The sequence below is a fragment of the Capricornis sumatraensis genome, chromosome 14 (assembly GCF_032405125.1).
Source record: "Capricornis sumatraensis isolate serow.1 chromosome 14, serow.2, whole genome shotgun sequence".
Lineage (NCBI taxonomy): Eukaryota > Metazoa > Chordata > Mammalia > Artiodactyla > Bovidae > Capricornis > Capricornis sumatraensis.
The window spans coordinates 80,910,413-80,934,226 of record NC_091082.1 but is presented as its reverse complement, the minus strand read 5'-3'; the positions used below and the strand labels follow the sequence as shown (position 1 = coordinate 80,934,226).

The 23,814-nt window shown below is 57.2% G+C and overlaps 1 protein-coding gene across 3 annotated transcripts in view; it reads right to left on the bottom strand.

Annotated features, from left to right (window-relative positions):
• Positions 1-1,456: 1,456 nt before the first annotated feature.
• The window catches only part of LAMB3 (laminin subunit beta 3), a 47,810-nt gene continuing 25,452 nt past the window's right edge, over positions 1,457-23,814 (bottom strand). For all 3 annotated transcript variants that reach the window (XM_068985958.1, XM_068985959.1, XM_068985961.1), the window contains exons 7-24: positions 22,529-22,720; positions 21,962-22,025; positions 21,424-21,617; positions 19,420-19,540; positions 18,487-18,675; positions 16,469-16,624; positions 16,012-16,208; positions 15,710-15,821; positions 14,609-14,987; positions 13,093-13,253; positions 12,734-12,954; positions 12,256-12,453; positions 11,545-11,689; positions 7,584-7,791; positions 6,170-6,311; positions 5,586-5,762; positions 4,465-4,618; positions 1,457-1,938 (exon numbers count right to left, since the gene is read on the bottom strand). In XM_068985958.1, coding sequence (XP_068842059.1) covers positions 1,802-1,938; positions 4,465-4,618; positions 5,586-5,762; positions 6,170-6,311; positions 7,584-7,791; positions 11,545-11,689; positions 12,256-12,453; positions 12,734-12,954; positions 13,093-13,253; positions 14,609-14,987; positions 15,710-15,821; positions 16,012-16,208; positions 16,469-16,624; positions 18,487-18,675; positions 19,420-19,540; positions 21,424-21,617; positions 21,962-22,025; positions 22,529-22,720 — 3,147 coding nt within the window. In that variant the 3' untranslated portion in view covers positions 1,457-1,801. The remainder of the gene's footprint in view (positions 1,939-4,464; positions 4,619-5,585; positions 5,763-6,169; positions 6,312-7,583; positions 7,792-11,544; positions 11,690-12,255; positions 12,454-12,733; positions 12,955-13,092; positions 13,254-14,608; positions 14,988-15,709; positions 15,822-16,011; positions 16,209-16,468; positions 16,625-18,486; positions 18,676-19,419; positions 19,541-21,423; positions 21,618-21,961; positions 22,026-22,528; positions 22,721-23,814) is intronic.

Sequence of the window (23,814 nt, the reverse complement as noted above, 5' to 3'; positions counted from 1 at the left end):
CTGTGTTGCCATTTCCGAGCAAAGCCATATGGAGCAGCTACCCAGCCTCCCCACTCAGCACACACTCGCTCCTGCCTCTCATTGACGGAGGGGCCTGCCCGTCTGCATGAGTGACAGGCAGCATCGCAGTCTGCCTGTGAGCTCTCTGAATTCACCTCCCAACTCCCTAACTCCGGGATGATCCCCTTCTGATCGGCCTATGCCTCCACCCCCATCCAAAAGCAGTACTACACCCTCCAAGATGAAACAGACAGAAACCCACTACTAGGTACTGTAAACACTTTTTATCCTGGCCAGACGCCCTCCACACACAGACACACACACACACACACACACACACACACACACACACTCAATTAAGTAAAAATTGGAAGTCGACTGTTGTCCTTTCAGCCAGTCATTCAAATGCTGCTTCTGCTCCTTTCTCTCCCTGAAAATCAGGCACATTGTTCTTGTCCCACCCGTTTTCTTGGCCTCCACCCCCTCCAGCTTCCTGCTCTGTGTTGTGCTGAATAAAATGGACATATTTTTCTCTATGAGGCTTCTTTTGGTCCTTCTCTAAGTCAGAAGTGGCTCAGGGGCTTCTGGGCTTTGCGGAGTGGAAGATGCATGGAGAGCTGGAGGTCAGGCGGGACCTCGCGAGGGCAAGAGCTCTGGGGGGTGGGCCAGGCACCCAGTGTCGTGAGCTATACACATCAACTCCTTTTCCTCTCCAACGGAGGTAGGCGCCGTTGGAACCCAGACAGCCCGGCCCAGCATCCATCCTAATGCCTCTAACAGATGAACGTGGGTTTGAGGCTCAGCTCGGCCCTGCCTGCCACGTCTGTGAGCCTTTGGTGCCTTGGTTTCCTTGTCTATCAAATGGAAACAGTGCCACCCATATCATGAGATAAAATGCACATGCTCCATAAATAATTACTGTGATCAGTAACGACCAAGCAGTTAATGTAGCTAAAACGCTAGCATGGTGCCTGAACCACGGTTAACACATAAATATTCGTGCCACTTGCATATCTGCCGACACACACACACACACATGCACACTCACACGCACACCTGTTTACAGCTTCTTTTTAAAATCCCAAGAGACACAAAGTCTAGTCTTAGTTCTGCCTCTCAGAGCTGTGTGATTTCCAACAACTTCCTTCCCGTGTCTGGGTTTCTCTTTCTTCATCTACAAATGAGAAACTGGATAGTTGTTCAAAGATGAAAACGGCTCCTCTGGCCTCTCAAGGAAGGAATTCAATCAGTTCCTGGAGCAAATGGGCCCCGTCTCCCTAAGTCTGGGTGGTGCACCAGCTAGACAGAGCAGAGGGGGCCAGCCTATGCTTCATACACCACCAGGCCTTGGGCTTGAGCAGGGGAGCACCCGGGGACCCCAGGCCGGAGACAGAAACAGGCGAGAAAGGTTTATGTAACAGGGAGACAGAGTATTTCCCCTCTTTGGACCTCCAGGCTCCTTTCCCAAGATTTTTATTGGACTTTTCCCTTGTGCATCATTTTTAGTTATAGTCCTGTGTGGACCCAGGACTTCAGCTTCAGTGGAGGGTGAAGGGCAAGGACACTGCCCAGCCAAGCGCCCTGCACTCGAGAACTGCTGGTCACGCTGACATGGGCCCGCCTCCACGGTCGCCGTCCCCCAGCTGTAGCTGCCCCACCAGCCCAGGCTCAGCTGCATCCTGGGGGTGGTCCCGGCTGTGCTTTAGGCTACGTAAGTCTCCTGGAGCAGGAAAGTACTGCCAGCCAGCCGGGCCCCCGGGAGCCGAGAGGGCAGTCGAGGGGTCGGCGGCGGGGTCCCGCCTCACTTGCAGGTGGCGTAGTAGAGCACGCGCCTGTTGATGTGGTTCCGAATCTGTTCCACGCGCTGCTCCAGCCCCGTCAGGTCCGCTGAGCGGAGCACGATGGCCTGGCTCCCCCGAAGCAGCTCTGACTCCATGTCTGAGGGCCAAGGGAACAGCCGGAGCGGGGAGAGGAGCCGGTGAAACGTACTGAGACTCCCAACCCTTCCGTCCCCTCCCGCCCACCCGGAGCTGCACCTGCCGGAGAAACCACCTCCACCCCGAGGGGAGCCTGGCCCTCCAAGGCAGCTCTCCCCAGCCCCCTCTCCCACTTTTAGAGAAACCGGGCCGGGACTGGACCCGGGGGTCCCCTGCCCCTACGCTTCTCCTCGGCTCTAGGTGGAGCAGTCCCAGGCCGATGCTGGAGGCCCCGGCACCAAGGTTAGACACTCGCTGCAATGGACCCAGTCAGCTGCCATCCCACCAGCGATCCTGGTGGGCACCAGGGCAAAAGAGCTGGAAGGCTGGATTCCTCCCCATTTTCTCCCCCCGACACTCCAGATACACCTAGTCCTGCCCCGCTGGTTCATTCCACATCCCACCTCCCAGGTTATGTGTGGAGGATGTGAAGGACTCCGAAGGCATCTGGTCCAGCCTGGACCTCCTGTCGGCATTCACGGGAGCTGGTACTCAGCCTCAGCCTCAACTTCCCAGAGCAGGGGGGCAGTGGGGGTCACTGCCTCACAAGGCTCCATCCTCAGGCAGTCCTCATTATAAAGTCTTCTCATTAAGCCAGAATCTGAGCACGTCTTGCTTCCACGCCGTGGTCCTGGGTCTGTCTCCTGGGCTTTTAAGACTCGATCTGCTATGCCTCCCACGTGGCAGTCCTTCACATGTCTGAGTCTCATCTTCCCCAGAGGAAACCGCCCTAGTTCCTTCCTCCATGCCTCACCTGCTAGAATCACCAGGCCTTCCCTATTTCCCACCCCTGCTCACCCCCAGCCTGACCCCTGATGTACATCGGTTGGTCAGTATCTCTTCTGGAGACGTACTGGCCCCCACTGAAGCCCATGTCCCAGGTGAGACTATCAGTGGAGTGTAGCAGGGGTTATTACCAGGTTGACATTCAGCCAGTAGGCCCCCATTTGGACCTATGGGCCATAATAAAATAGGGACATTTTAACAGCCGCTGTCCTCTCCTCCGTTCTCGCTCCTAGGGGCTCCCTATGCATGATCTTCCCCATAACCCTGCAATTAAAGGTGAATTCCAGCGAGCAGGTAAAAGCTTGCTTCAGTGAGCTTTTTTCTGGCGGGTAGTAGGTATTTAGTTACTAAATATTTTTAATATCACCCTTGAGCCATTACTCCCCATATTTTGGCTGCTTTGTGTTTATTAGCTCTTCTGTCAGGAGCAAGGCACTTCTGGCTTATCTCAAAATTCCGGGATCTTTTCCAGGTGAGTAACAATTTGTAAGGGTTTATCACTTACCAGTTATAAGGTTTTTAGCTACATTAGCCCCTGAGTAGCTGGCCCTTACCTGAGCTATACTTGTGAGTCCAGACAATGCCAGGTTGAGAGAGAATGTTTCTCCTTACTTCATTTTATCCTGTTAGTTTCAGCCCATCCTTCTGAGACTTAGAATGCTAGTTCTGTTATCCAGTGTATCTGCTACCTGCCACCCTCAGATTTGATTAGCACATTCTCTGACTTCATACAGAACGCTGATGGACAAAGTCAGGGCAGGCACTGGCCCAGGGCTGGGCTCCTCCATCTGGGTCAGCCCCTCGCACCTCCCGCTTCAGGTACAGCTGGCCACAGCCTCGAATCCACTCACTGTCGACTCACCAGCCCACCCTTCTCCATTCCGTCCGTCTGGCTAGCCAAACAGAATTTTGTCAAAAGCCTTCTCCAAAATTCAAAGAAACTCTGGGGTGCTCACAGAGCACCCCAGGGCCATGACCCCATCATCACATCCTAAGAGAGTGAGCCTGGAAGCCCCTGTTCGCCTTTCTGGGGAGCCTCAGAGCGCTTTCGAAAGCTCCGTTCATTACGACTCGCTGGATGGCTTCCTTCTCCCTCCGGGGCTGTGTCTGTCCCCCTCCTCCTGGTGTGCGGGTCGGCCGTGTGCACCAGCCAGGTGTCTCCACGCTCCTTCGTTCCCACCGGTTTTGTCCTCATCAACCCTCCTCCCCAGGAGGGTGGTCCTGTCCACATCCTCTGGTGTCTCCCTAACCACCCTGTCCTGATGCCCCTCCTCTTCCTCACAGCCTCATCCTGCCAGGCCCACCTCAAATCTGATCTTTTTTTCTTTTTTGAACACTACCCGTCACTGAACATTTCTCTCTGACATTGTGTATCCTCTGAGCCCCTCAAGCGCCTATTATTCAGGCTTTCACCACAGACCTCCCTTGTGTGGTTAAATACAGTTTCATGAAGCTAATGGCCAACAGGAAAAAATGCCCCCCTCTGGATCGTAAGCTCCTCGAAGGCAGGCCTAGTTTTGTGAACATCACCACATTCCTCGTGGCCCCATTCTAGGCCTTGTTCCTGTCAGACACTCGGGAAATCCCAATTGCTCTCACTCCCCTAGCTCTCCTAGCTCCAAAAGGTGGGCCTCAGAAACCCTGGGTTGGAAGCAGCCTTCAGGGATGCCCCACGGTCCAAGGCTCTGGACCACTCCCTCACCTCTCATCCTGTCCATCATCGCCATGGTCTCCCCAAACAGTTCCTCCGCCTCTGTCTTGACGCTCAGAATCCGGCTGCCCTGTTCTCCCAGCCTGGAGCTCTGATCCAACCGGTCCTTCAACTCAGCATATTTTTGCTTTACTCTCTCAAATCCCTGAAAAAAGGAAAAACCATTTCTGCATCACCATCATCACCATCATCCAAAGTCCTAAAGGCCTTTGGCTAAAGGAGTTGATATCACCCACATCCGGACATGGAGATGAGGTGCCTTTTAATATCCCCCATGGGGTGGATCTGTTCTATAAAAGCCCCTGGGCCACAAACCGCTCCTTAACTTCTGGACTTCCCTCCATCCGCAGCGCCTGTCGCTTCCCAGCTCACCGCCAGCGCAGGGCCGGATACACGGCTGTCACTTACTTAATAGCGTGCTTGGCCGCTTGGCCACTGTACCGGGACCCCCGGGACCCTATAGATGTTAAGAATGGCTCTCTGACCTTCTCTCTGATCTAATTCTGACAGTGATGGGGCTCAGGTTGTGCTAAATCAAGAGTGCCTGTCTGGGCTGGGAAGCCACAGACAGAGGATAAGCTCTGGGTCGGGTGTCAAGAGCCCTGCTTTGTAGACGAGTGTTGTGCCTGGACAAAATCCACTTCGTCTGTGAAAGGTGAGGAACTGGACCAGCTGTTTCCGACATCCCCAAAGTGGCTCCACCAAAAGCAGCCAAAGGAGCAAGAATCCAGAAGCTCCACCCCCCAACCCCAGATATATTTCAGAGTAACTGATACTTAAAGTGCTCTGGGGTGGGGGTGCTTCCCAGGTGATGGTAGAGGTAAAAAACCCACTTGCCAATGCAGGAGACATAAGAGACAGGTTCAATCCCTGGGCCGGGAAGATCCCCTGGAGGAGGGCATGGCAACCCACTCCAATATTCTCGCCTGGAGAATCTCCATGAACAGAGGATCCTGGCGGGCTACAGTCCATGGGGTCACAAAGAGTCGGACAGGACTGAAGCGACCATGCCCATGCAAAGTGCTTTGGAGCCATGGTCTTATCAAGCGTACAGAGGCCCCTCCTGCTCCCGCTGACAGTGCTTCCTCGGGCTCTCTCTGCCCTCTTCATACCTTCTGGGTGCTCAGCGCCTCCTTGCTGGCCTCCTCTGCCAGCTGTCGGGCCTGGGCTGCCTGTGCCTGCTGCTGCCTGGCCTGGCGGCCAAGCTCCTCCATCCGTGCTCGGAAGCCCCACAGCTGCTCCGTCATGCTGGTCACCAGTCTTTCTGCTGGTCCCAGTACCTGCTGAACCTTTGCGGGAAAAGAGAGACCGGGGGTTTGGGGTGGGTCTCATAGGCAGCGACCTTCGGTCTTCTTTCCAGTTTTGGGGCCACAAAAACTGATGCCTCCAATCAGGGCATCACTATCACCCCCACCCAAAGCCCTAACTGCCCCCAGCATGCAAGCCTCCCAGCCTTCACCGACTCAGCTGACCATCCCCCCTACTCCTGCCGGAGCCCAGAGGCCACCCCTGCTTCTGTATCAGCCATGAGGCCAGAAACCTACAAGCTCGAAGCCAGGTCCAAGGCTTGTAGCCCCTGATTCTTTTGGGCCCCGTCTCAGCTCCCAGCCAGGTCCCTTCCTGACACTGTCTCTGCCTCGCGCCCGGGTCTGCAGGTCCATTCCCCAACGTGGGCGGGGGGAGCCATGCCGCTTACCTCAGCGACCCTGTCCTGGAGGAGCCGCAGGGAGCGGCGGGTGCCCCGCATGGTATCCTGGGCCTCCTGCAGCGCCAGTGTGCCCTGCCGCAGGGCCCCCAGGACTTCCTCCACCTGGCCCTCCACCGCGTGGGCCCGGCTCCTGGGGCGGGACGGGCACAAGGGACGGCGGAGGATTCACTCAGGGGAGAGCTCTGAGTGAAGGTGCTCTCCAGTCCCGGACAGTACCTTCTCCGGCCAAGGCAAGAGGCTGAGAACTAACTCGGGAGTAGCTTTTCCATTCCAGGACCCCAGCAAGCCCCCTCCCTGTGCCAGATGGAAGGACATTCCTGGAAGGTGGAAACCAAGCCTCTTTACTGCTGTCTCCTCTGGGGACCAGCGCAGTGCACTGCAGGAGCCCAGGCCATGATTACGGCTGAGTTTAATAAAGCGGGCTTTCCCCAACCACTTGATGAAAGTGAAAGAGGAGAGTCAAAGAGCTGGCTTAAAGCTCAACATTCAGAAAACTAAGACCATGGCATCTGGTCCCATCACTTCATGGGAAATGGATGGGGAAACAGTGGAAAAAGTGGCTGACTTTGTTTTTTAGGGCTCCAAAATCACTGCAGATGGTGACTGCAGCCATGAAATTAAAAGGCGCTTACTCCTTGGAAGAAAAGTTATGACCAACCTAGATAGCATATTCAAAAGCAGAGACATTATTTTGCCAACAAAGGTCCGTCTAGTCAAGGCTATGGTTTTTCCAGTGGTCATGTATGGATATGAAAGTTGGACTGTGAAGAAAGATGAGCTCCGAAGAATTGATGCTTTTGAACTGTGGTGCTGGAGAAGACTCTTGAGAGTCCCTTGGACTGCAAGGAGATCCAACCAGTCCATCCTAAAGGAGCTCAGTCCTGAATATTCATTGGAAGGACTGATGCTGAAGCTGAAACTCCAATACTTTGGCCACCTGATGTGAAGAGCTGACTCATTTGAAAATACCCTGATGCTGGGAAAGACTGCAGGCAGGAGAAGGGGATGACAGAGGATGAGATGGTTGGATGGCATCACCGACTCGATGGACATGAGTTTGAGCAAACTCTAGGAGTTGGTGAGGACAGGGAGGCCTGGCGTGCTGCAGTCCCCCCAAAGAGTTGGACACAACTGAGCGACTGACCTGAACTGAACTTCCTCAACCACAAGAGCTGAGGCGGCCCTTGGGGACGCAGTCCAGTATGGAAGGCGCGGCCATGCTGAGTGAACCTGAGCCTGGACACTGGGCATCACTTGACCATCTGCCACCACAGTCAGCACCCCTCCTGTCTCCCAGGACCCCTCTGAGTTACAGAGGTTCCTCTCTTGCTTCCAGCCACACAGCCAGGAAGCAAAACCCCAGCCCGGTCCTGGGAGAAGAGTTCAGGATGCCGGGCCATACCTGGCCTGCTCGGCCTCGGCCTGCAGCCTACGAGCCCGAGCGACGTCCTGCTTGGTCTGGGACAGCACCAGGTCCACGTTGGGCAGCCTGGCCGCAATGGCCTGGATCTCGTTCATCTTCCGCAGGACTGTGGCTGAGTCAGTGGGCAGCCACAGGGCCAGCACGGCCTCACTGACCTCCTGGATGGTGGCCGTGTCGGTGTCGGGGTCTGGAAGACAAGCCACCCATTGGGTTGGGGGAGCCCAGCCATGTTCCTCCAAGGTCAGAGGCCTCCCCCAGGCCCAGCGGCACCCGTGGCATCTCCATCTAGCCTGCCCACAGAGCTGCTGCCCTCCCCTCCCAGGCACCCTGCTCTGAGGATTTCCGGGCGCCCTGCCACAGGAGGAGGGGTGTTGGCACAGCTGTGGCAGCTATGTGGCACCTCAGGAAGTTGCAGGCTGGGAGGAGGAGGCGGTGCCAGGCAGCTGGCCCCGAACAATGCCTGGAGCGGGGACACCAGCCAGGAACTGGAACTGCTTCTTTGGCTATAAGACCCCTGTCACGTGCCCCCTCCACCTCGGGCCAGAGGGCTCGTTTGTCCAAAGGTGGGTCAAGATCATCGGGGCTTTGCTCACATGTCACCTTCTGAGGGCGGCGGGCCCCGGCCATCTGATCGAGGGTGGCAATCTGCACCCTCTGCCAGCGTCCCCTCTCCTCACTCTCAGCTTCCTCATTCTCCCGAACGTTCATCACCACCCACATGCCAAGCAATTTACTCATCTGTTGGCTCTTCCATCTGACTCCTCACTAGGACGTGAGCAACGTGAGACAGGGACTGCCCTTCAGCCATGGCTATAGCCCAGCCCCGCGCATGGCGCCTGGCACCCAGAGGCACTCTGTATACAGCGAATGAGTGGCTGAAGGGGCTCCAGACCCAGGCCTCCCCTTTTCTACTCAAGCCACCGAGGCCAAGTTAGCTAGCTTCTCTGAGCTCAGTCTTCTGATCTGTGAAAGGAGCTGATAGGAAACAATTATCAGGAATTTCACAAACCACCTCCGGGTCAGAGAGTAAGACCAGACGTACAGAGGTGGCATCGCCTTCCCCGTGGTCACTCTACAGATTCCACTGGTACCGCTGTGGGAAGGAAGGGGGCATCGCCTACCCAGATGGTTTGCCCTGTGACTGGAACTTTTCTGCGGGCCCCAGGTAAGAATAGCCTTATTCTGCAATCAAAAGCTTCCCCACCAGGTGGCTACACAGGTCCCAGACCAAGTCCCCTCCCCGTGCCAGGTGGAAGGACATTCCTGGAAGATGGAAACCATGCCTCTTTGCTACTGGGTTCTAACGGGGCCAGAGCAGCACACCACAGGAGCCCAGGCCATGACTGCAGCTGAGTTTAATCAAGTGAGATTTTCCCCAACCACCTGCTTTCACAAGCACCTCCCAGTAGAGACCATCAACTGCTCGCCTAACCCAGAGTCCTACTCTCAAAACATGGCTTAGACACGCCTTCCCAGAAAGCCGCTCACGGCGAGCACACCCCCACCTAGCGCCTGCCCTTCCTCCGTTCCGCTTCACTTCAGCTGTGCCCGAGGGCTTGGTGTGAGTCACACAGTTTCGTGGGCTTCTGAGTCGCAGGGTGGGCTCAGCAAACTTTCACTGCTCTGAGCAGCAGGACATGGGGCGCAGAGGCTGCAAACCAGATTGGACTTGGTTCCTGACTTCATGGAGCTTGGAATCTAGCGGGACAAGGGAGCACAACCCTGGGTGATGGGGCCAAGCACGGGGTGTGAGGGCGGCACCTGATGGGGGGGCATCTGACCACTTAGGCGCCCTTGGAGGGGCGGCTAACCCGCTCTGACGGGTCCAGAGAGGCTTCCTGGAGACTGAGATACCTAGAGGACGCTTAGAGGGTGAATAGGAATTAGCAGGTGCAAGGCAGGGCAGAGGAGAGAGCAAGGAGATGAACATGAGCAAGCACAAGGAAGCGAGTGTGTGTGTGTGTGTGTGTGTGTGTGTGTGTGTGTGTGTGTGTATGTGTGTGTGTGGCGAGGAAGGGGCCTCCATCTCAGAGTGCAATGATCTAGAGTGTGGACCCTGGAGTTGGGCGAGCCCTACCCACACCCGCTCCAAGCTGGGTGCCCGTGGGCAGGCTTCTTAACCTCCCTGTGTCTGGCGCCCTCATCTACAAAGTGGCAGGCATGCAGGATTAAATAACGTAATACGTGAAGCACTTCAAAACAAGGCCTGGCACTTAGTAAGAACTCCGTACACCTGGTTTATTATTTTTGTCACTTCTGTTGAAGACTTGGGAAAGACGGGGTCCCCGCCCTCCTCCGCTGGCCTCATGCTCTCCCGCCCTTGCTGGGTGACCCTGCATGCCCACAGCAGCTGCTACATGTGCCGCCTGCAGTAGGACCCTGGACACGAGAACCCATGGCCTTGGAGGCAGTGAGAACCGCCCCGGCTCCTTCCTGTCCTGGCTAAGGCCCCTCTCCTCCTCTCCGCCCTGCCTCCTGTCCCAGGACTCAATCTGAGTTGTGGGGGCAGCAGGCACCCCACAGCCTGGCAGCTCCCTGCCCATTCACAGGAGCCAGGGCAGCACCCCAAGGAGAGGCTCCCGACCCCCTCTCACCTCCGGTTGGGGTTGATGCAGGAGGGGGGGGTCAGCCTTACTCGGCTTCACTCGGGGGCTGGAGCCCTGAACTCTGGCCTGCCCCTTCGTCTGCTGTCAGGCCCCATTGGCACGTCCCCATTCTGAGGATCTCCAGGGGGTGCTGACTGCAGCCTGGCCTGGGGCCACTCAGGGCACCTCAGGCGGATCCTTCCTGCTTCTCTCCAACCTGCCACGTGCACTCAGGAGGGAGCTCCAGGCTCCTGGAGCCAAGGCACCCCAATAATAGCAGGAGGAAACACTGTCGTTACACCAAGCCCTCGGCTCCCAGCCAAGCAAATACCCTGGCAGGAACCAGAAATCTAATAATATCAGTTCATATTCCTGAGGCACCTTTCATTTTTCAAAACACATTTTACATCAGTTGCTTGATGCCCAGAATAAACTTGTAAAATACTCTCATCTCGGTTGGCAGAAGTGAACATGGAGGCAAAGAGGAAAGCAACTTGCCCAAAGTTCCACAAATTTCCTGAGTCCTGTCCTGGGATCTCTGCTACTCCCCAGGGTAGCTCGGGAGTGCCCCAGGTTCCTTTACTCACGCAACCAACATTGGGTGCTTTTTCAGGGACACAGTGAAGAAGACACACAGCCATCCCTGGCCTCTTGGAGTTGAGAGTCTGGCGCGGAGACAACCAACACACTCGTTGACAGAAGAATTCAACAACCACAGGCTCAGAGCGGCGAAGGGCCGACTCCAGAGGGGGCGGGGGGAGGGGGGTGACTGGAGGGGATGATCAGGAAAGTCCCCTCGAGGGAGATCTGTACACTCAGACCTGGAGGGCAAGAATCAGTCGCCTTGGAGAGACCATCCCAGGCGGAGAAAGAGAGAGAGCATCCTTGAGGTTGGCGAGAGCTGACCTGTTCAAGGACAGTTTGTGAGTCAAACAGACAGGCTCCGGGCCACACCCAGGAGGTGGCAGAGGCCGTGGAGTGAAGGACATTAGGAGTGCGTGGAATGCCACCCCACCTGCACGTTTCAAAGATGTTTCGGGCTGTTGGGTGGAGAACAGGCCAGAAGGCGGTGGGAGAGGAAGCAGCCGCCCAGGTGAAAGTGGGGACTGGTCCAGGGGGAGAGGCGCTGATGGAGGAATGGGGGGTGGGGGGTGGGGGTCGGGGGACAGCGAACGGGGCCCTGGGGGCCAGCAGGCAGTTTAATCAAGTGAGATTTTCCCCAACCACCTGCTTTCACAAGGACCTCCCAGTAGAGGCCCATCAACTGCTCGCCTCACCCAGAGTCCTCCTCTCAAAACATGGCTTAGACACTCCTTCCCAGAAAGCCGCCCAGGGGAGGGTGAGGACCGGCTCACCTGAGAGGAAGTCCCGCACCTGCCGGATGAGGAGCCGCGTGCGTCTGACGTCCTCTTCCATCTGGGAGCGGCTGGCGCTCACCTGCGTCTCCAGGCGCTGAGTGTCCGACTGGACCTGAGAGGCAGCCTCCTCCACTGCCCTGATCTGCAGACCCATGCTGTGGGTCAGCAGGGTTCAAAGCCCCCGGGGAGCCTCTCGGCAGCCCCCATGGAGGGGGTGGGGGTCTGCAGGCATCGGCTACCCAGGATCCACCTGGGAGATGTGCAACTAGCTTGGTTTGGCCTCACAAGAAGTGCTGGTGAAGCACTGGCCTCCATCTCTCACTTGCCGTGACGCGTGCCACCTGCTAAGTCGCCCAGGTCGTGTCCAAGTCTTTCGTGACCCCATGAACAGTAGCCCACCAGGCTCCTCTGTCCATGGGGATTCTCCATGCCAGAGTACTGGAGTGGGCTGCCATGCCCTCCTCCAGGGGATCTTCCCGACCCAGAGACTGAACCTGAGTACCTTATGTCTCCTGCCCTGGCAGGCGGGTTCTTTACCACTAGAGTCGCCTGAGATGCCCCGCTGGCTGTGGGGCCATGCGGGCAAGTCAGCTGACACCTCTGGGATTCTGTCTCATGGCTGCCAAACAGGAGCTCTGACTTGCCCGGGGGCTCTGTCCCCTCTGCCTCCCCCTACTACGGGTGCCCACCGCCACTCGCCACACCTACCATCTGCTTGGTCTGCTGGAGCTGGGCGCCGAACGCCCGCAGCTGCTCAGCCACCTGCCCCGCCGTCCGCAAGGCCCCGCCTGCCCTGGGGAGGGCTCCTCTGCAGCGGGAGCCACAGGCCGTGCCGTTGTCTCGGGGACAGAGCTCCCCAGGGCAGGCTCCCGGGGTGCAAGGCATCTCCCTGGAGCCCCCACAGAGCTGTGGAGAGATGGGGGTGTCAAAGGGGGTCCCCGAGGCTCTGCAACAACCACTCCCATCCCACACCTGGGAAGCCAACAGCCAACAGACATATCTGTGGCAACCGGGCCCCCAGAAACTGATTGGCTTGGTTGCTGCTAAGCAGCCGGGGCAGGGGCTGAGGGTCAAGATGGGTGGGGTGGCAGTGGGGTCTATATGGCCCCCGTGGGAATGGCGGGGCAGCCGTTGGTGTGGGGCCGGAGGGGCCGGAGGGGGAAAGTCGGGTTCTGCCAGGCGTCACCTGGTTGATAGCAGGCGTCAGATCAGGCACGGAGGCCATCTCCAGCCTCAGGGCTGTGAGCTGGGGACCACCGGCTCCTGATCCTCCCGCCACTTGCTGCTCCAGCCTCTCCGCCTCTCTCCGGCTATCCCTGAGCGGCTGTAACCGGCGGGAGCTGTCCGAGACCTGCTGAGCGGCCTGGGATGACCGTTGGTGGGCTGCAGTCAGCACGCGGAAGGCTCCTGGTGCAGGAGGGGAAAGAAGAGAGGTTCATTGAGCCAGCCCTGGACCCCTCAGGCCTGGGGGCGGAGGACCAGTGGGAGGGGAGCCGAAGCCTGGCCTGGCATGGGGTCTCCACGCTTCCCCCTCACCCTGCTCACCTGAAGGGTCGGCACTGCTTATCTTTTCGAACTGCTCCCTCTTGCTCTGATACGTGACGAGGAGGCGATTGAAGCTCCTGTCCAGACTCCCCAGGTCTCCCGGGAGGGACAAGGTCTCCTCCTCCAGGGGCAAATCAAGCTGCAGGCCCTGAAGCGTCCGCCTAAGGTAGGGGGAGAAGTTTCCACTAAAATACAGGAGAGGGGCTGCCTCCCCAGACCCAGCCATCCCCCCAGAGAAACAGCTACCGAGTCAGGAGAAACAGAGGCCATCAGGGAAAGCTGCAGACGGGAGAGGGTTCTGCTGGGCTAAAGCCGGGATCGTCTCCCTCCATCCCTACGCAGGCAGATCCAGAAAAACCTCTCCCTCCTGGACGGGTGTGAGCCTAAGGCTCCTAGCTCTCCTCTGCGTCCCCACACCAGCTTCCACAAGGAGCTCCCCTGACCCTCTCCTCCTGGGGTCCCTACAGGCTGCCATCAGCCACGCCTGGACCCTGGGCACCCGGGTCTCTCCTCTCCCCACCAGGGCTCCCAGAGCTGCTGACCCGGCGGTCCGTTTCCACCCAAAGGGGGGTCACCTGCCCTGACCCATGGTCACTGAGTATGCAGAGACTCCTCCCTCCCCGGCCCTCTGCAGCTCCACCTGACCAGTCCCTGCCACTAGCCTCCCCTTCTCCGCGGCCAACCTCTGCTCCACGTGCACCATCCTTCAGGAGGCCCCTCCAGGCTGGCACGCCCAGCCCATCAGATACCCACAGGCTCCCTGCTCGGCTCTGAGACCGAGGCCAACTGCACACCAGGGTGGCTCGGCCCCACCACGGTCAGCGAGTTGGCGAGGGCTCAGGGAAGGCAAAACTCATTATGAAAACTTCGGAACCAAACCTCACTGAGAAGAGGCCTCTGCTGGTAGGGGGCGGCTGTGGGTGGGACCGCTCCCGTTCCAAAGGCAAACACAAGTTATTTTCGGAGCCCTGCCTTTCACATGCCCTCCACCAGGGTGACTCATCCAGAGCTGACACCCGCAGGCAGTGCTGGGCACTTGGGCTGGTGCCTGTGCTCCTGGTCCCCCACTCTGCCCCTCTGTGGACAGCTGGTTCTGTCACGTCACCAAGCTGTGCCCGTTTCCTCACTGGCAAGACTGACTTAGTAACATCCATCCCACCAACCTCCCAGGACTGCAGTGACGGTGAAAAAGAGAGGTGTCCATGAAAAGGTTTGAAAGTGAAACGCAGAAGTTGCTTGGTCTTATCCGACTCTTTGCAACCCCATGGACTAGCCCTGCAGGCTCCTCTGTCCATGGGATTCTCCAGGCAAGAATACCGGAGTGGGTTGCCATTCCCTTCTCCAGGGGATCTTCCCAACCCAGGGATCGAACCTGGGTCTCCTGCATTGCAGGAAAGTTCTTAACCTTCTGAGTCACCAGGGAAGCGCTAGGAAAAGGCTTTGTAGATGGTAAAGGGCTGTAAGCAATATGGGCCGCTCTGCGGACCCCCACGGCTCAGTGGGGAGAGGGAATGACCTGATGGAGAAGATGGCGTTGGCCACCTGGGCCACCTCCTGCTCCGTGACCAAGGCGTCCCGGAGAGTGGCTTGGATCTGCTCCATCTTGCTCTTGGCGTCCTGCATCCGCGAGGCCAGGCCGTGGTCCTCCAGGCCCTGCCGGGGCCACAGGCCAGCGGAGGCGTTGCGGAGGCCGGCCAGGCGAAGGGCCCGCTCCTGGAGGCTGCCGTCGTAGGTCTGGAAGCAGGGATGGCAGGCCACGCACACCGGGGCGCGGTCGCAGTAGCCCCGCTGGCACTGGTCACAGCGCGGCCCCGTCAAGCCGGGGCGGCAGAGGCAGCGGCCCGAGGCCTTGTCGCAGCCCGGCCCCTCGGTGCCCCGAAAGTCGCAGTCACAGGCTGGGGCGGGAGAAAAGACGGTCAGGGGCCGGGGGCCAGGGAGGGCGAGCGTCTGCCGGGGAGCGCCCTGGAGAGGACGTCTGGCCTCGCGGTCTTAGGACTCAGAGAGAGGCTGTCAAGGCCAGCGCAGAACCATGGCGAGGGTGGCGGGGCTCACTCAGCAGCCCCTTCGTGCAGGCGCGGCCCCGAGCTTCGCTCCCCGAGCGCACGCGCGCGCCTCTGACCCGCCCGCCGTCAAGGGCGCAAGCACCCGAGGCAGGGCGCCCCTTCCCAGGCTAGGAGGCCGATGCCCGGAGAGGGGGAGCAACCCCGCCCGGGGCGACAGGGCTGGGAACAGACTGGGGTCTGCCAAACTGACCGCCGCGGGGCTCACTTTCTGCATCCGCGAAGAGGGAGGAGGGGGCTTCTCCACAGCTGGGAGATGCTTTCTCAGGGAAGAGAGGCGCAAAGCAGCCCTCCTGTCACCGGGACACGGGGACAGGGGGACAGGGCGACAGGGGGACGGGGGGAGCAGGGGGACATGGGGACACAGGGACAAGGGGACACGGGGACATGGGGATGGGCTAGCAGGGGACAAGTACTCTCACGGGCTGCCAGGGCCCAGCCCCCGTGGACCAGACACCACAGACCCGCACGCCCCCCAGCACAAGCCCACCCGAGCCCGCACCCCCCACGGCGTCTGCACATCCCCGCCGCCAGTCCCCGCCTCTCACACAGCGCACCTCGGCATCCCGCGGCTGCCTCTCCATAGGTCCCGTCGGGACACTGGCGGATGGCTGCGGCACTGCAGGTCAGGCCCCCGAACCCTTCCCGACAGGAGCACTGCCCTGTGAACTGCGGGGGAGAGCCGGGTCAGCCAGCGGGACTCCCCGGTGCACCCCAGCCGCAGAGGCTCCCGCCAGCACGCAAGCTCCGCGGTCGGACCCAGGACCGCCCCACCGTAGGCGCACGTCTCCGGGCCTGCCAAGGCCGAGAGCCACAGGGAGGGACGTTGCGGGGGCGTGGGGGCCAGCCCGCGGCGTACCTGGTTGCACTGGGGGCCGAGGGAGTTGCGCGGGTCGCAGGCACAGGGCTCGCAGCCCCGGCCGCTGGCCAGCTTCCAGTGGTGGGGGGCACACTGGTCACACTTGGGGCCCACCACGTGGGGCAGACACACGCAGCGCCCCGTCTCCTCGTCACACGGCACGTCCCGCCGGGAGCCCAGGACACTACAGTCACAGCCTGCACAGGAGGGGGGCTGCTGAGCTGAGGGGGGGCACCCAAGTCTGGCCTCCACCTCTCCCCCAGAGGACACGCATCAGGGAGACGAACCTGGCGGGGCGTTCCCCCGCAGAAAACCTAGAAAAGCAGGCCGCCACGCTTTCCCGCCAGTCCCAGCACCTGGCCGCCTCCCGGGGCGGGCTCTGTCCCCGTTCTGAGCCAGGCCTGCACCCGGCTCGCCGCCTGCCCTGCCCCACAGCAGGCTGGGACCCTCTACTCACGGTGGCAGCCCTGCGGGTTGGAGAAGGTGAGCCCCGTGAACCCCGGCTTGCACAGGTCACAGCGCTCCCCCTGCACGTGCTCCTTGCACACACACTGGCCAGTCACTGGGTCACAGGGCGCTCCTGGCACTGCCCCATCGGGGTCACACTCGCAGGCTGCAAAACAAAGGCGGTGCCAGGGGGGCAGAGAGGAAAAGCAGAGCATGGGGAGCGCATTCTGGTTCAAATTCTTATTCCCCACCTCACTTCCTGGCTTATGACCTGACCACCTTAGTCAAGTTATTTAAGCTCCCCTGTGCCTCAGTTTGCTCATCTATAAAATGGGGATACTTATGTAACACTCATAGGGCCTCTTATGAGGAATAAAGCAGGGGCAACAGGGCTCAGCTTGGCATGTGTTGCTGTGCCTTGATGTGCTTAGTCGCTCAGTTGCATCTAACTCTTTGGGACCCCGTGGACTGTAGCCAGCAAGCTTCCTCTGTCCTTGGGATTCTCCAGACAAGAATTCTATCCCTTCTCCAGGGGATCTTCCCAACCTAGGAATCAAACGGGGTCTCCAGCACTGCAGGCAGATTCTTTGGAATTCATTGCAATGTGGATTCTCCTGCATTGCTAGCTGAGCTACCAGGGAAGTCCTTGGCACATGTTATGTAGTATGAAAGTTTCAGTTGGCATGATATACTGAACAAACCACTCTGTGGCCAGCACTGAGCTGGGCACTCTTGCATGTTGCCTTATGTAATCCTATCATAACCCTGAGAATTGACCATGCTTATCCCTGTTGTACAGATGAGGAAACTGAAGCTCAGAGATGTTCCAATAACATACTCAGGTCATACAGCAAGTAGTACTAGAAACAGAAGTCAGACTCAAGCTTTCTCATTCTTTCCATAAGCAGATAATATCAACAGCAAGTGAACCAACTTTCTTTCACTGTAACACCTGGGCGCCTTTCATAGCTTTCAAAATAGAGACTCTTACTTCTTCTGGAAAGTTTTGCATGATCAATCCACCTGAATCAGAGTGCTTTCGATTCGAATTGTACAAACTCACTGGCCCTTGCTGCATGCGTGCTAAGTCACTTCAGTTGTGTCTGACTCTTTGAAACGCCACAAACTGTAGCTTGCCAGGCCCCTCTGTCCATGAGATTCTCCAGGCAAGAATAACTAGAGTGGGTAGCCATGCCCTCCTCCAGGGAATCTTCCTGACCTAGGGATTGAACCTGCATCTCTTGGGGCCCCTGCATTGCAGGTGGGTTCTTTACCACTGAGCCACCCAGGAAGCCCCATTGACCATTATGGATGTGTGTAGTCACTCCTGGGGGACTTATGTTTCTTCAGTAAACATTTCTGGAGCATCAGTTATTTATCTGTCCTTGTGCTAGGGCCCAAGGATACAAGAATAATCCCTGCCATAGAGGAGTTCTTAATGCTGGCGGAAACAGAAAAATAAGCGAACCACATTACAACCTGGTAAAGGCAGGTAAATGGGCCAAGCGCTCCCTCATTTCCTCCCTCATTTACCAAACAATCTGTGTGTTTCCTGACAGCGGGAACTGTATCTGATATTGACTTTTTTCTTTCCTATGCTCAAAAAGGGCTTCCCTGGTGGTTCAGATGACAAAGAATCCGCCTGCAATGCAGGAGACCCGGGTTCAATCCCTGGGTTGGGAAGATTCCCCTGGAGCAGGGCCTGGCAACCCACTCCAGTATTCTTGCCTGGAGAATCCCAGGGACAGAGGAGCCTGGCGGGCTGCAGCCCATGGGGTCGCAGAGTCGGACACGACTGAAGCGACTAAGCAGCCGCATACTCACAATAAGTTCTACATAATGACCAGCTGACCAATTGACTGACACCCAGAGAGGCTGGGTGACTTGCTTAGGAAGGCACGGCCAAGTCAAAAACAATTGCCCCCAAGTCTTTATGCTTCCTGAGGGCATGTGAGTCCCCAGGGACGTGTGCTCTGTTGAGCCCAGAGCAGATTAATAGACAGATGAGGCCCGGGGTCCCCTACTCACGGATACAGGTCTCCTGAATGGGAGCCCCAGGACGCTGGTTCCGGAAATAGTGCAGTTGACACCGTTCACAGTTCCTGCCCTCAGTGTGGTCCCGGCAGTTGTCACACACACCTCCATGTGCCCCCTGGCTGGCAGCAAACACGGCTGGGTCAAAGTGACATGTCTCTGAGTGTCCGTTGCAGTCACACCCTGAAAAAGGAGATTCCTGGGGTTGAACACTAGACGGCATCGTTGGCATCTACAAAGCACGCGCCACGCTAACTCACTGGCATCCCCACTGACTCTGTAAGATGCCCAGGTCTGAAAAATGGGGAAACTGAGGCCCAAAGAGGCTTGTCTAATTTATTTCAGTTCATACAGCCAGTAAGAAAGGAAAACGGAGAACGGGGCCTCCTGACTCCCAGTGTGTAGACTCATCCCAGGATGATATCCGTGTGGGGCCAAAGAGAGAGCCGTTCAAACGTCCCATGCCAACCCTCCCCCACTGCCACCATGGGTCTCCTGCTGGGTCACTGTCCTCTAGGCTGGGACCCTGGCTGTCCTCATTTATGGAGGGAAGGGCCCTGCCCCCAGGGAGCCATCTGAAAGAGAAAGAATGACAACAGGGAGACCAAGTGTGTCCTACACAGGATAAAGCACTGGAGAGGCTGGAGGAAGGAGGACCTGGGTTAGCATGAACGGCATGTGGCATCAGAAGTATGAACCTGCCCGTGGTCCCTGTGAGGTCTGGGCGGTGGGAGGATGTGACTCACAGGTCCTCTCCTTCCCCAAAGAGCAAGGAGAGCTTTAGTTACAGGGGCAATTCAGTTTAGATTTAAATATTAATAATAAAGACGAGATTCTCCTCGTATCCCAGAGGAGGTCATCACGGCCCAGAGGGGCCAGCACCCCAGCCAGTGGTTGCAGGGGAGGTGGGGGATCCCAGGTTCATACTCTGGCATTCGTGGGGGTCCTGGTCTTCCGCGGGTCTCCAGGGCCGGTTGTTGTAGAAGGGCGCGCAGCGCTCACAGTTGGGGCCGGCGGTGTTGTGTTGGCAGACGCAGACCTCGTGCACCTGGGGGCGGGGCCATCACTTACCAGGAGGAACCATCACAGGAGCGTCCCAGGGACAGACTTGCCCTCTCCGCTCTGACCCTCCCGCTCGGCTTAGACCCCCAGGGCCCAGCTCGGACCCCAGCTCCTCCAGCCTGCACTGAGCTCCTCTGACGCTCCCAGAGGCTGGCTTGTGTGGTGCACGTGTGCATATGTGTACATACACGTGTGTTTGTATGCATTCACATCTACACTGCTCCTCCTGTTGGGTTTTTAAAAGCCCGGTCCTTGCATTTGGCCATCCCCATACCGCCCAATGCAAAACAGCGCCTGGAAGGTTGCTCACCCAGCCTTGTTGGTAAACTGCAATTCTTGTGGGCCCTCTGGAGATTTATATTCCAACAAGCTATGACTGCAGTTGTTTGGCTAATGAGACTGTGATGATGAATTGTTACTAGAGTCATTAAGGTACAGAAATAGAATAGCAATTGTTTGCTAATTGTCTTCCAAATTAAGCTCACCACCCGCCGGCTGGCATCAGGACCTGCACTGTGTTTGCTCCATGCCCGCCCTCCGCTCGCTCCTAACAGCGCAGCTGAGCTGAACTGGCTGCTCCCTGTATAAGCCCCACTTCTCCCCACCTTGTGGCTTGTACTGCTGCTTTGCTTCCTTCCTAGAAGTCCCTTCTCGCTCTATTCACCAGCAAGATCCTGCCCAGCTGGAATGGCACATCCTTCATCAGGCCTGCCTGCTCCCTCTAACTCCATGGATTTCAACTCTGGACACACTTAAGCATTATTTGAGGAGCTTTAGATATATAAATGCCCAGGCCCAATTCCATCCAATCTCAGACACAAGGCCCAGACATCAGTACTTTACAAACTGGTGTTTCCATGGTGTAGCCAGAGTTGAGAACCACTGGGGCTGGGCAGGCCCTCACCCTCCTCTACATCCTCATACGCCAGCGATCACACTCAGCCTGTGTTCTGGTCTTGTGTTTTTAGGCCTTAACGGCTGACACATCCCTGACGCCGGTCTCTCTCTGGCCTCCTCTGCAGCCTGGGGGAAGCACTGGCCCAGAAAGTGGAAAGGAAAAGGCTGCCCAATGTTCCTGTCCCCTTATTTTCCCTAGCAGGCCACCTGATAGGATTTGATAGGATTTGATCGTGTGCCTTTATCACTAGAACAAGTATCCTGCTCCCGATTGTTAATATTGTAGAAGAAGCAGGGACGTGAAATGAAAACAGCTCCCTCTGCTTCTTGGTGCAAAAGGGTCTCTCTCCTCTGCTGATGGCTCTCAAGCCTGGCCTCCCAGCAAACGCCCCTGGGTCACTTGTTAAGCTGGAGCTTCTCTTTCTATCCCTGACGCATCTGACTCAGCTGCTCTGGGGTGAACTTAGCATCCGTGTTAGCCTCTGTTTTCTCCTCCTGTCCCATATCTCACCTCTAAATGGGACTTCAAAGTCCCTCGAACCAGGGGCTCTCAATCCTGGCAAGATCTTAGAATCACCGGGAGCTTTAAATAATAATAATACAATTAGAGTGTCTGAGGTAGGGGTCCGAGTAATCTTTTTAGCTCCCCAGGAAATTATGATGTGTGGCCAGGGCTAAGAATCAATGCCTTAAGTTCCCTGCGATACCCATGTATATACTTCTACTTACATGTATACTTATACTTACACCTATGTTACTGAATAAAAATTATCTCAAATAATAAAGCAGGTCCAAAGAAGTGCTACCAAATGGGACCTTGAAAACGATAACCGTTTACACTCATCTTCGCCATCGCTAAAACAGTAAATACTCAAGTCTTCAATCTAGTGCCCCACCCCTCTCCAGGGGTCCCGAGGATGCCCACAGTCTGCCCCGCCTGCTCCCCTCTCCCTTCCCGCCCTGGGCTGCCACCTGCACGGCGCTGGAGGGGCTGGCAGGAGTCCTGGAACTGGGGGCACAGCGGTCCGCATGCCCATGACAGAGGCAGCTCCCTTGCAGACGCAACTGGGACACAGCGTAGTAGGCGCTGGGAGGGTGGTAGCCCCTCTGGGGCACAGGCGCCAGCTTGGTGAAGTTGACCCTCAAGTTGGTGATCTCCCCCAGCTCTGCGGGGAATGAACAGCAAGGAGGGAGGGGGCAGGTATGGGGGAAAAAGGAAAAAAAAAATTTAGACACAGTCTCCTAGGGCAGGATGATACGGAAAGGAACTCTGGTCTCACTACCCATCTTCCCCAAGCCTCCCACAATGAAAAGACCCCCCACAACCCTGACTGGGGCCTTTTTAGTGGCCGGGCCAGCACCATACCCCTACGAGCTTAAGCAGGGCCGGAGTTCAATCCAACCCCACTGGCAGAGGCAGCAAAGACTCGGAAATGTCCACGATCTGAGCTGCAAGCCTATTTTGTTCTCTACCCACAGTCCCACAGGCTAGAGGAGTAGCCACACTGACCTTGAATTTTTTGACTTTGTGTGGCTGGGATCCCAGAGGCTAAATCCATAAGGTTGAGCTGGACCTGCAGAGAGTCGGGGTAAGGGGAGACCCAGGAAGAGGTGAGCTGTGGCCAAGCCCAGAGGTCCTCTTTTCCATTTGATGCCCTGCCAAATGTCTTGAGGGTGTCCAGAGGGCTCCTTCCCAGGTGGCACGGTGGTAAACATATGCCTGCCGACGTGGAGCCACAAGAGATGTGGGTTTGATCCCTGGGTTAGGAAGATCCCCTGGAGGAGGAAATGGCACCCCAGTCCAGCATTCTTGCCTGGAGAATCCCACGGACAGAGGAGCTTGGAGAGGACCGAGGACCCCTACAGTCCGTGGGGTCGCAGCCAGACATGACTGAGCACGCACTCACACGTACGTCTCCTAAAGTGGTCACTGTTGGGGAGCTCAGGAAAGACAGCAGAGCTCTGCCCGAAGGAGGGGGAGGGTTCTCACGGATTCCCCAAAGCCTGGGTGACTACGTGAGTGACGGGAAGTGGGAAACCTCTCCCCACGCCTGTTTCTCAGGGTGCCCTCTCCTACCTTGGCCCCATTCGGGTGCCCGTTAGGCCTCTGGGGCAAAGGCTGGCACCGAGCGTCCTGCCAGCCCTGGGGTTGGCCCTGGCGGACCCAGGGGAAGGTGGAGCCGCAGTCGGAAGCCAGGTACTGGTACACCTGCCAAGTCTTGCCAAAGTCCGAGGAGCGCTCAATCAGCATGCCAGCAGGCACGGGCCCCTGTAGGGACACACGGGGAGGGGGAGGCCTGAGTGACCCCACCTGGGGGACACAGTCACAGAAAGACGCTCTTAAGTGCTGGCGGCCCCTGAGAACCACAGTGAGGAGGAAGAAGGAGGGCTGCACAGAGCAAGTGGGCTCAGGGGCACTGTGGTCCGATCCTTCTTACAAACCACGGGCCCCAGCAGGTTTTCCCTGCTTCTGCAAAGTGAGAGAAAACAGATCTGACTTCCAGAAGGCACGATCCCTACTCAGCCCACCACCCAGGCAGTCAGGCCAGAACATTCTCCCACTGGGCTTCCTATAGCCAAACACTGATTCTATCCTTTCCCCTTTTTCCTCCCACATCCATGGTCAGAACTCAGGCCCCTGATCGTGCTGAGCCTAGATTCCTGCAAGAGCCTGGAACTCAAGCCCAGCCTCTGCCCAGGCTTTCCAAGCCACGCCCCCACACTTCACCTGCAGGGTTATCTGATCACATTGCTCCCTGCATGAGACCCTTCGATGGGTCTGCACTGGCCTACTTCTGCCCTCAGTGATTCCATCCATTTCTCACAGCTTTCCATGTTGTCTTTATGCTGACAGCTCCCAGCTTGGAAAACTTCTTTTGGTTCCAAAACCCAACCTCCACACAAACAGAACTTCCTTTCTAAAATGTAAAACGGGCTGTGACTCTTCTCTCCTCAAAACCTTCCAACGGCTTCCCCACTCTGTTTCTTTCCAAGCTTTATTGAGATATTATGGATGTGCAATATACGCCAGTTTAAGGTGTATCAAATGTGATGATTTGACAGTCATAGAAGTGAAGTTGCTCAGTCATGTCCAACTCTCTGCAACCCCATGAACTGTAGCCTACCAGGCTCTTCAGTCCATGGAATTTTCCAGGCAAGAATACTGGAGTGGGTTGCCATTTCCTTCTCCAGGGGATCTTCCCAACCCAGGGATCAAACCCTGGTCTTCCACATTGTAGGCAGACGCTTTACCATCTGAGCCACCAGGGAAGCCCCATATTACAGAATGATTATTACAATAAGGTGAGTTAACACGTCTATCCTCTTACATAATAATCTTTTCCTGTGTCATGATAACACTTC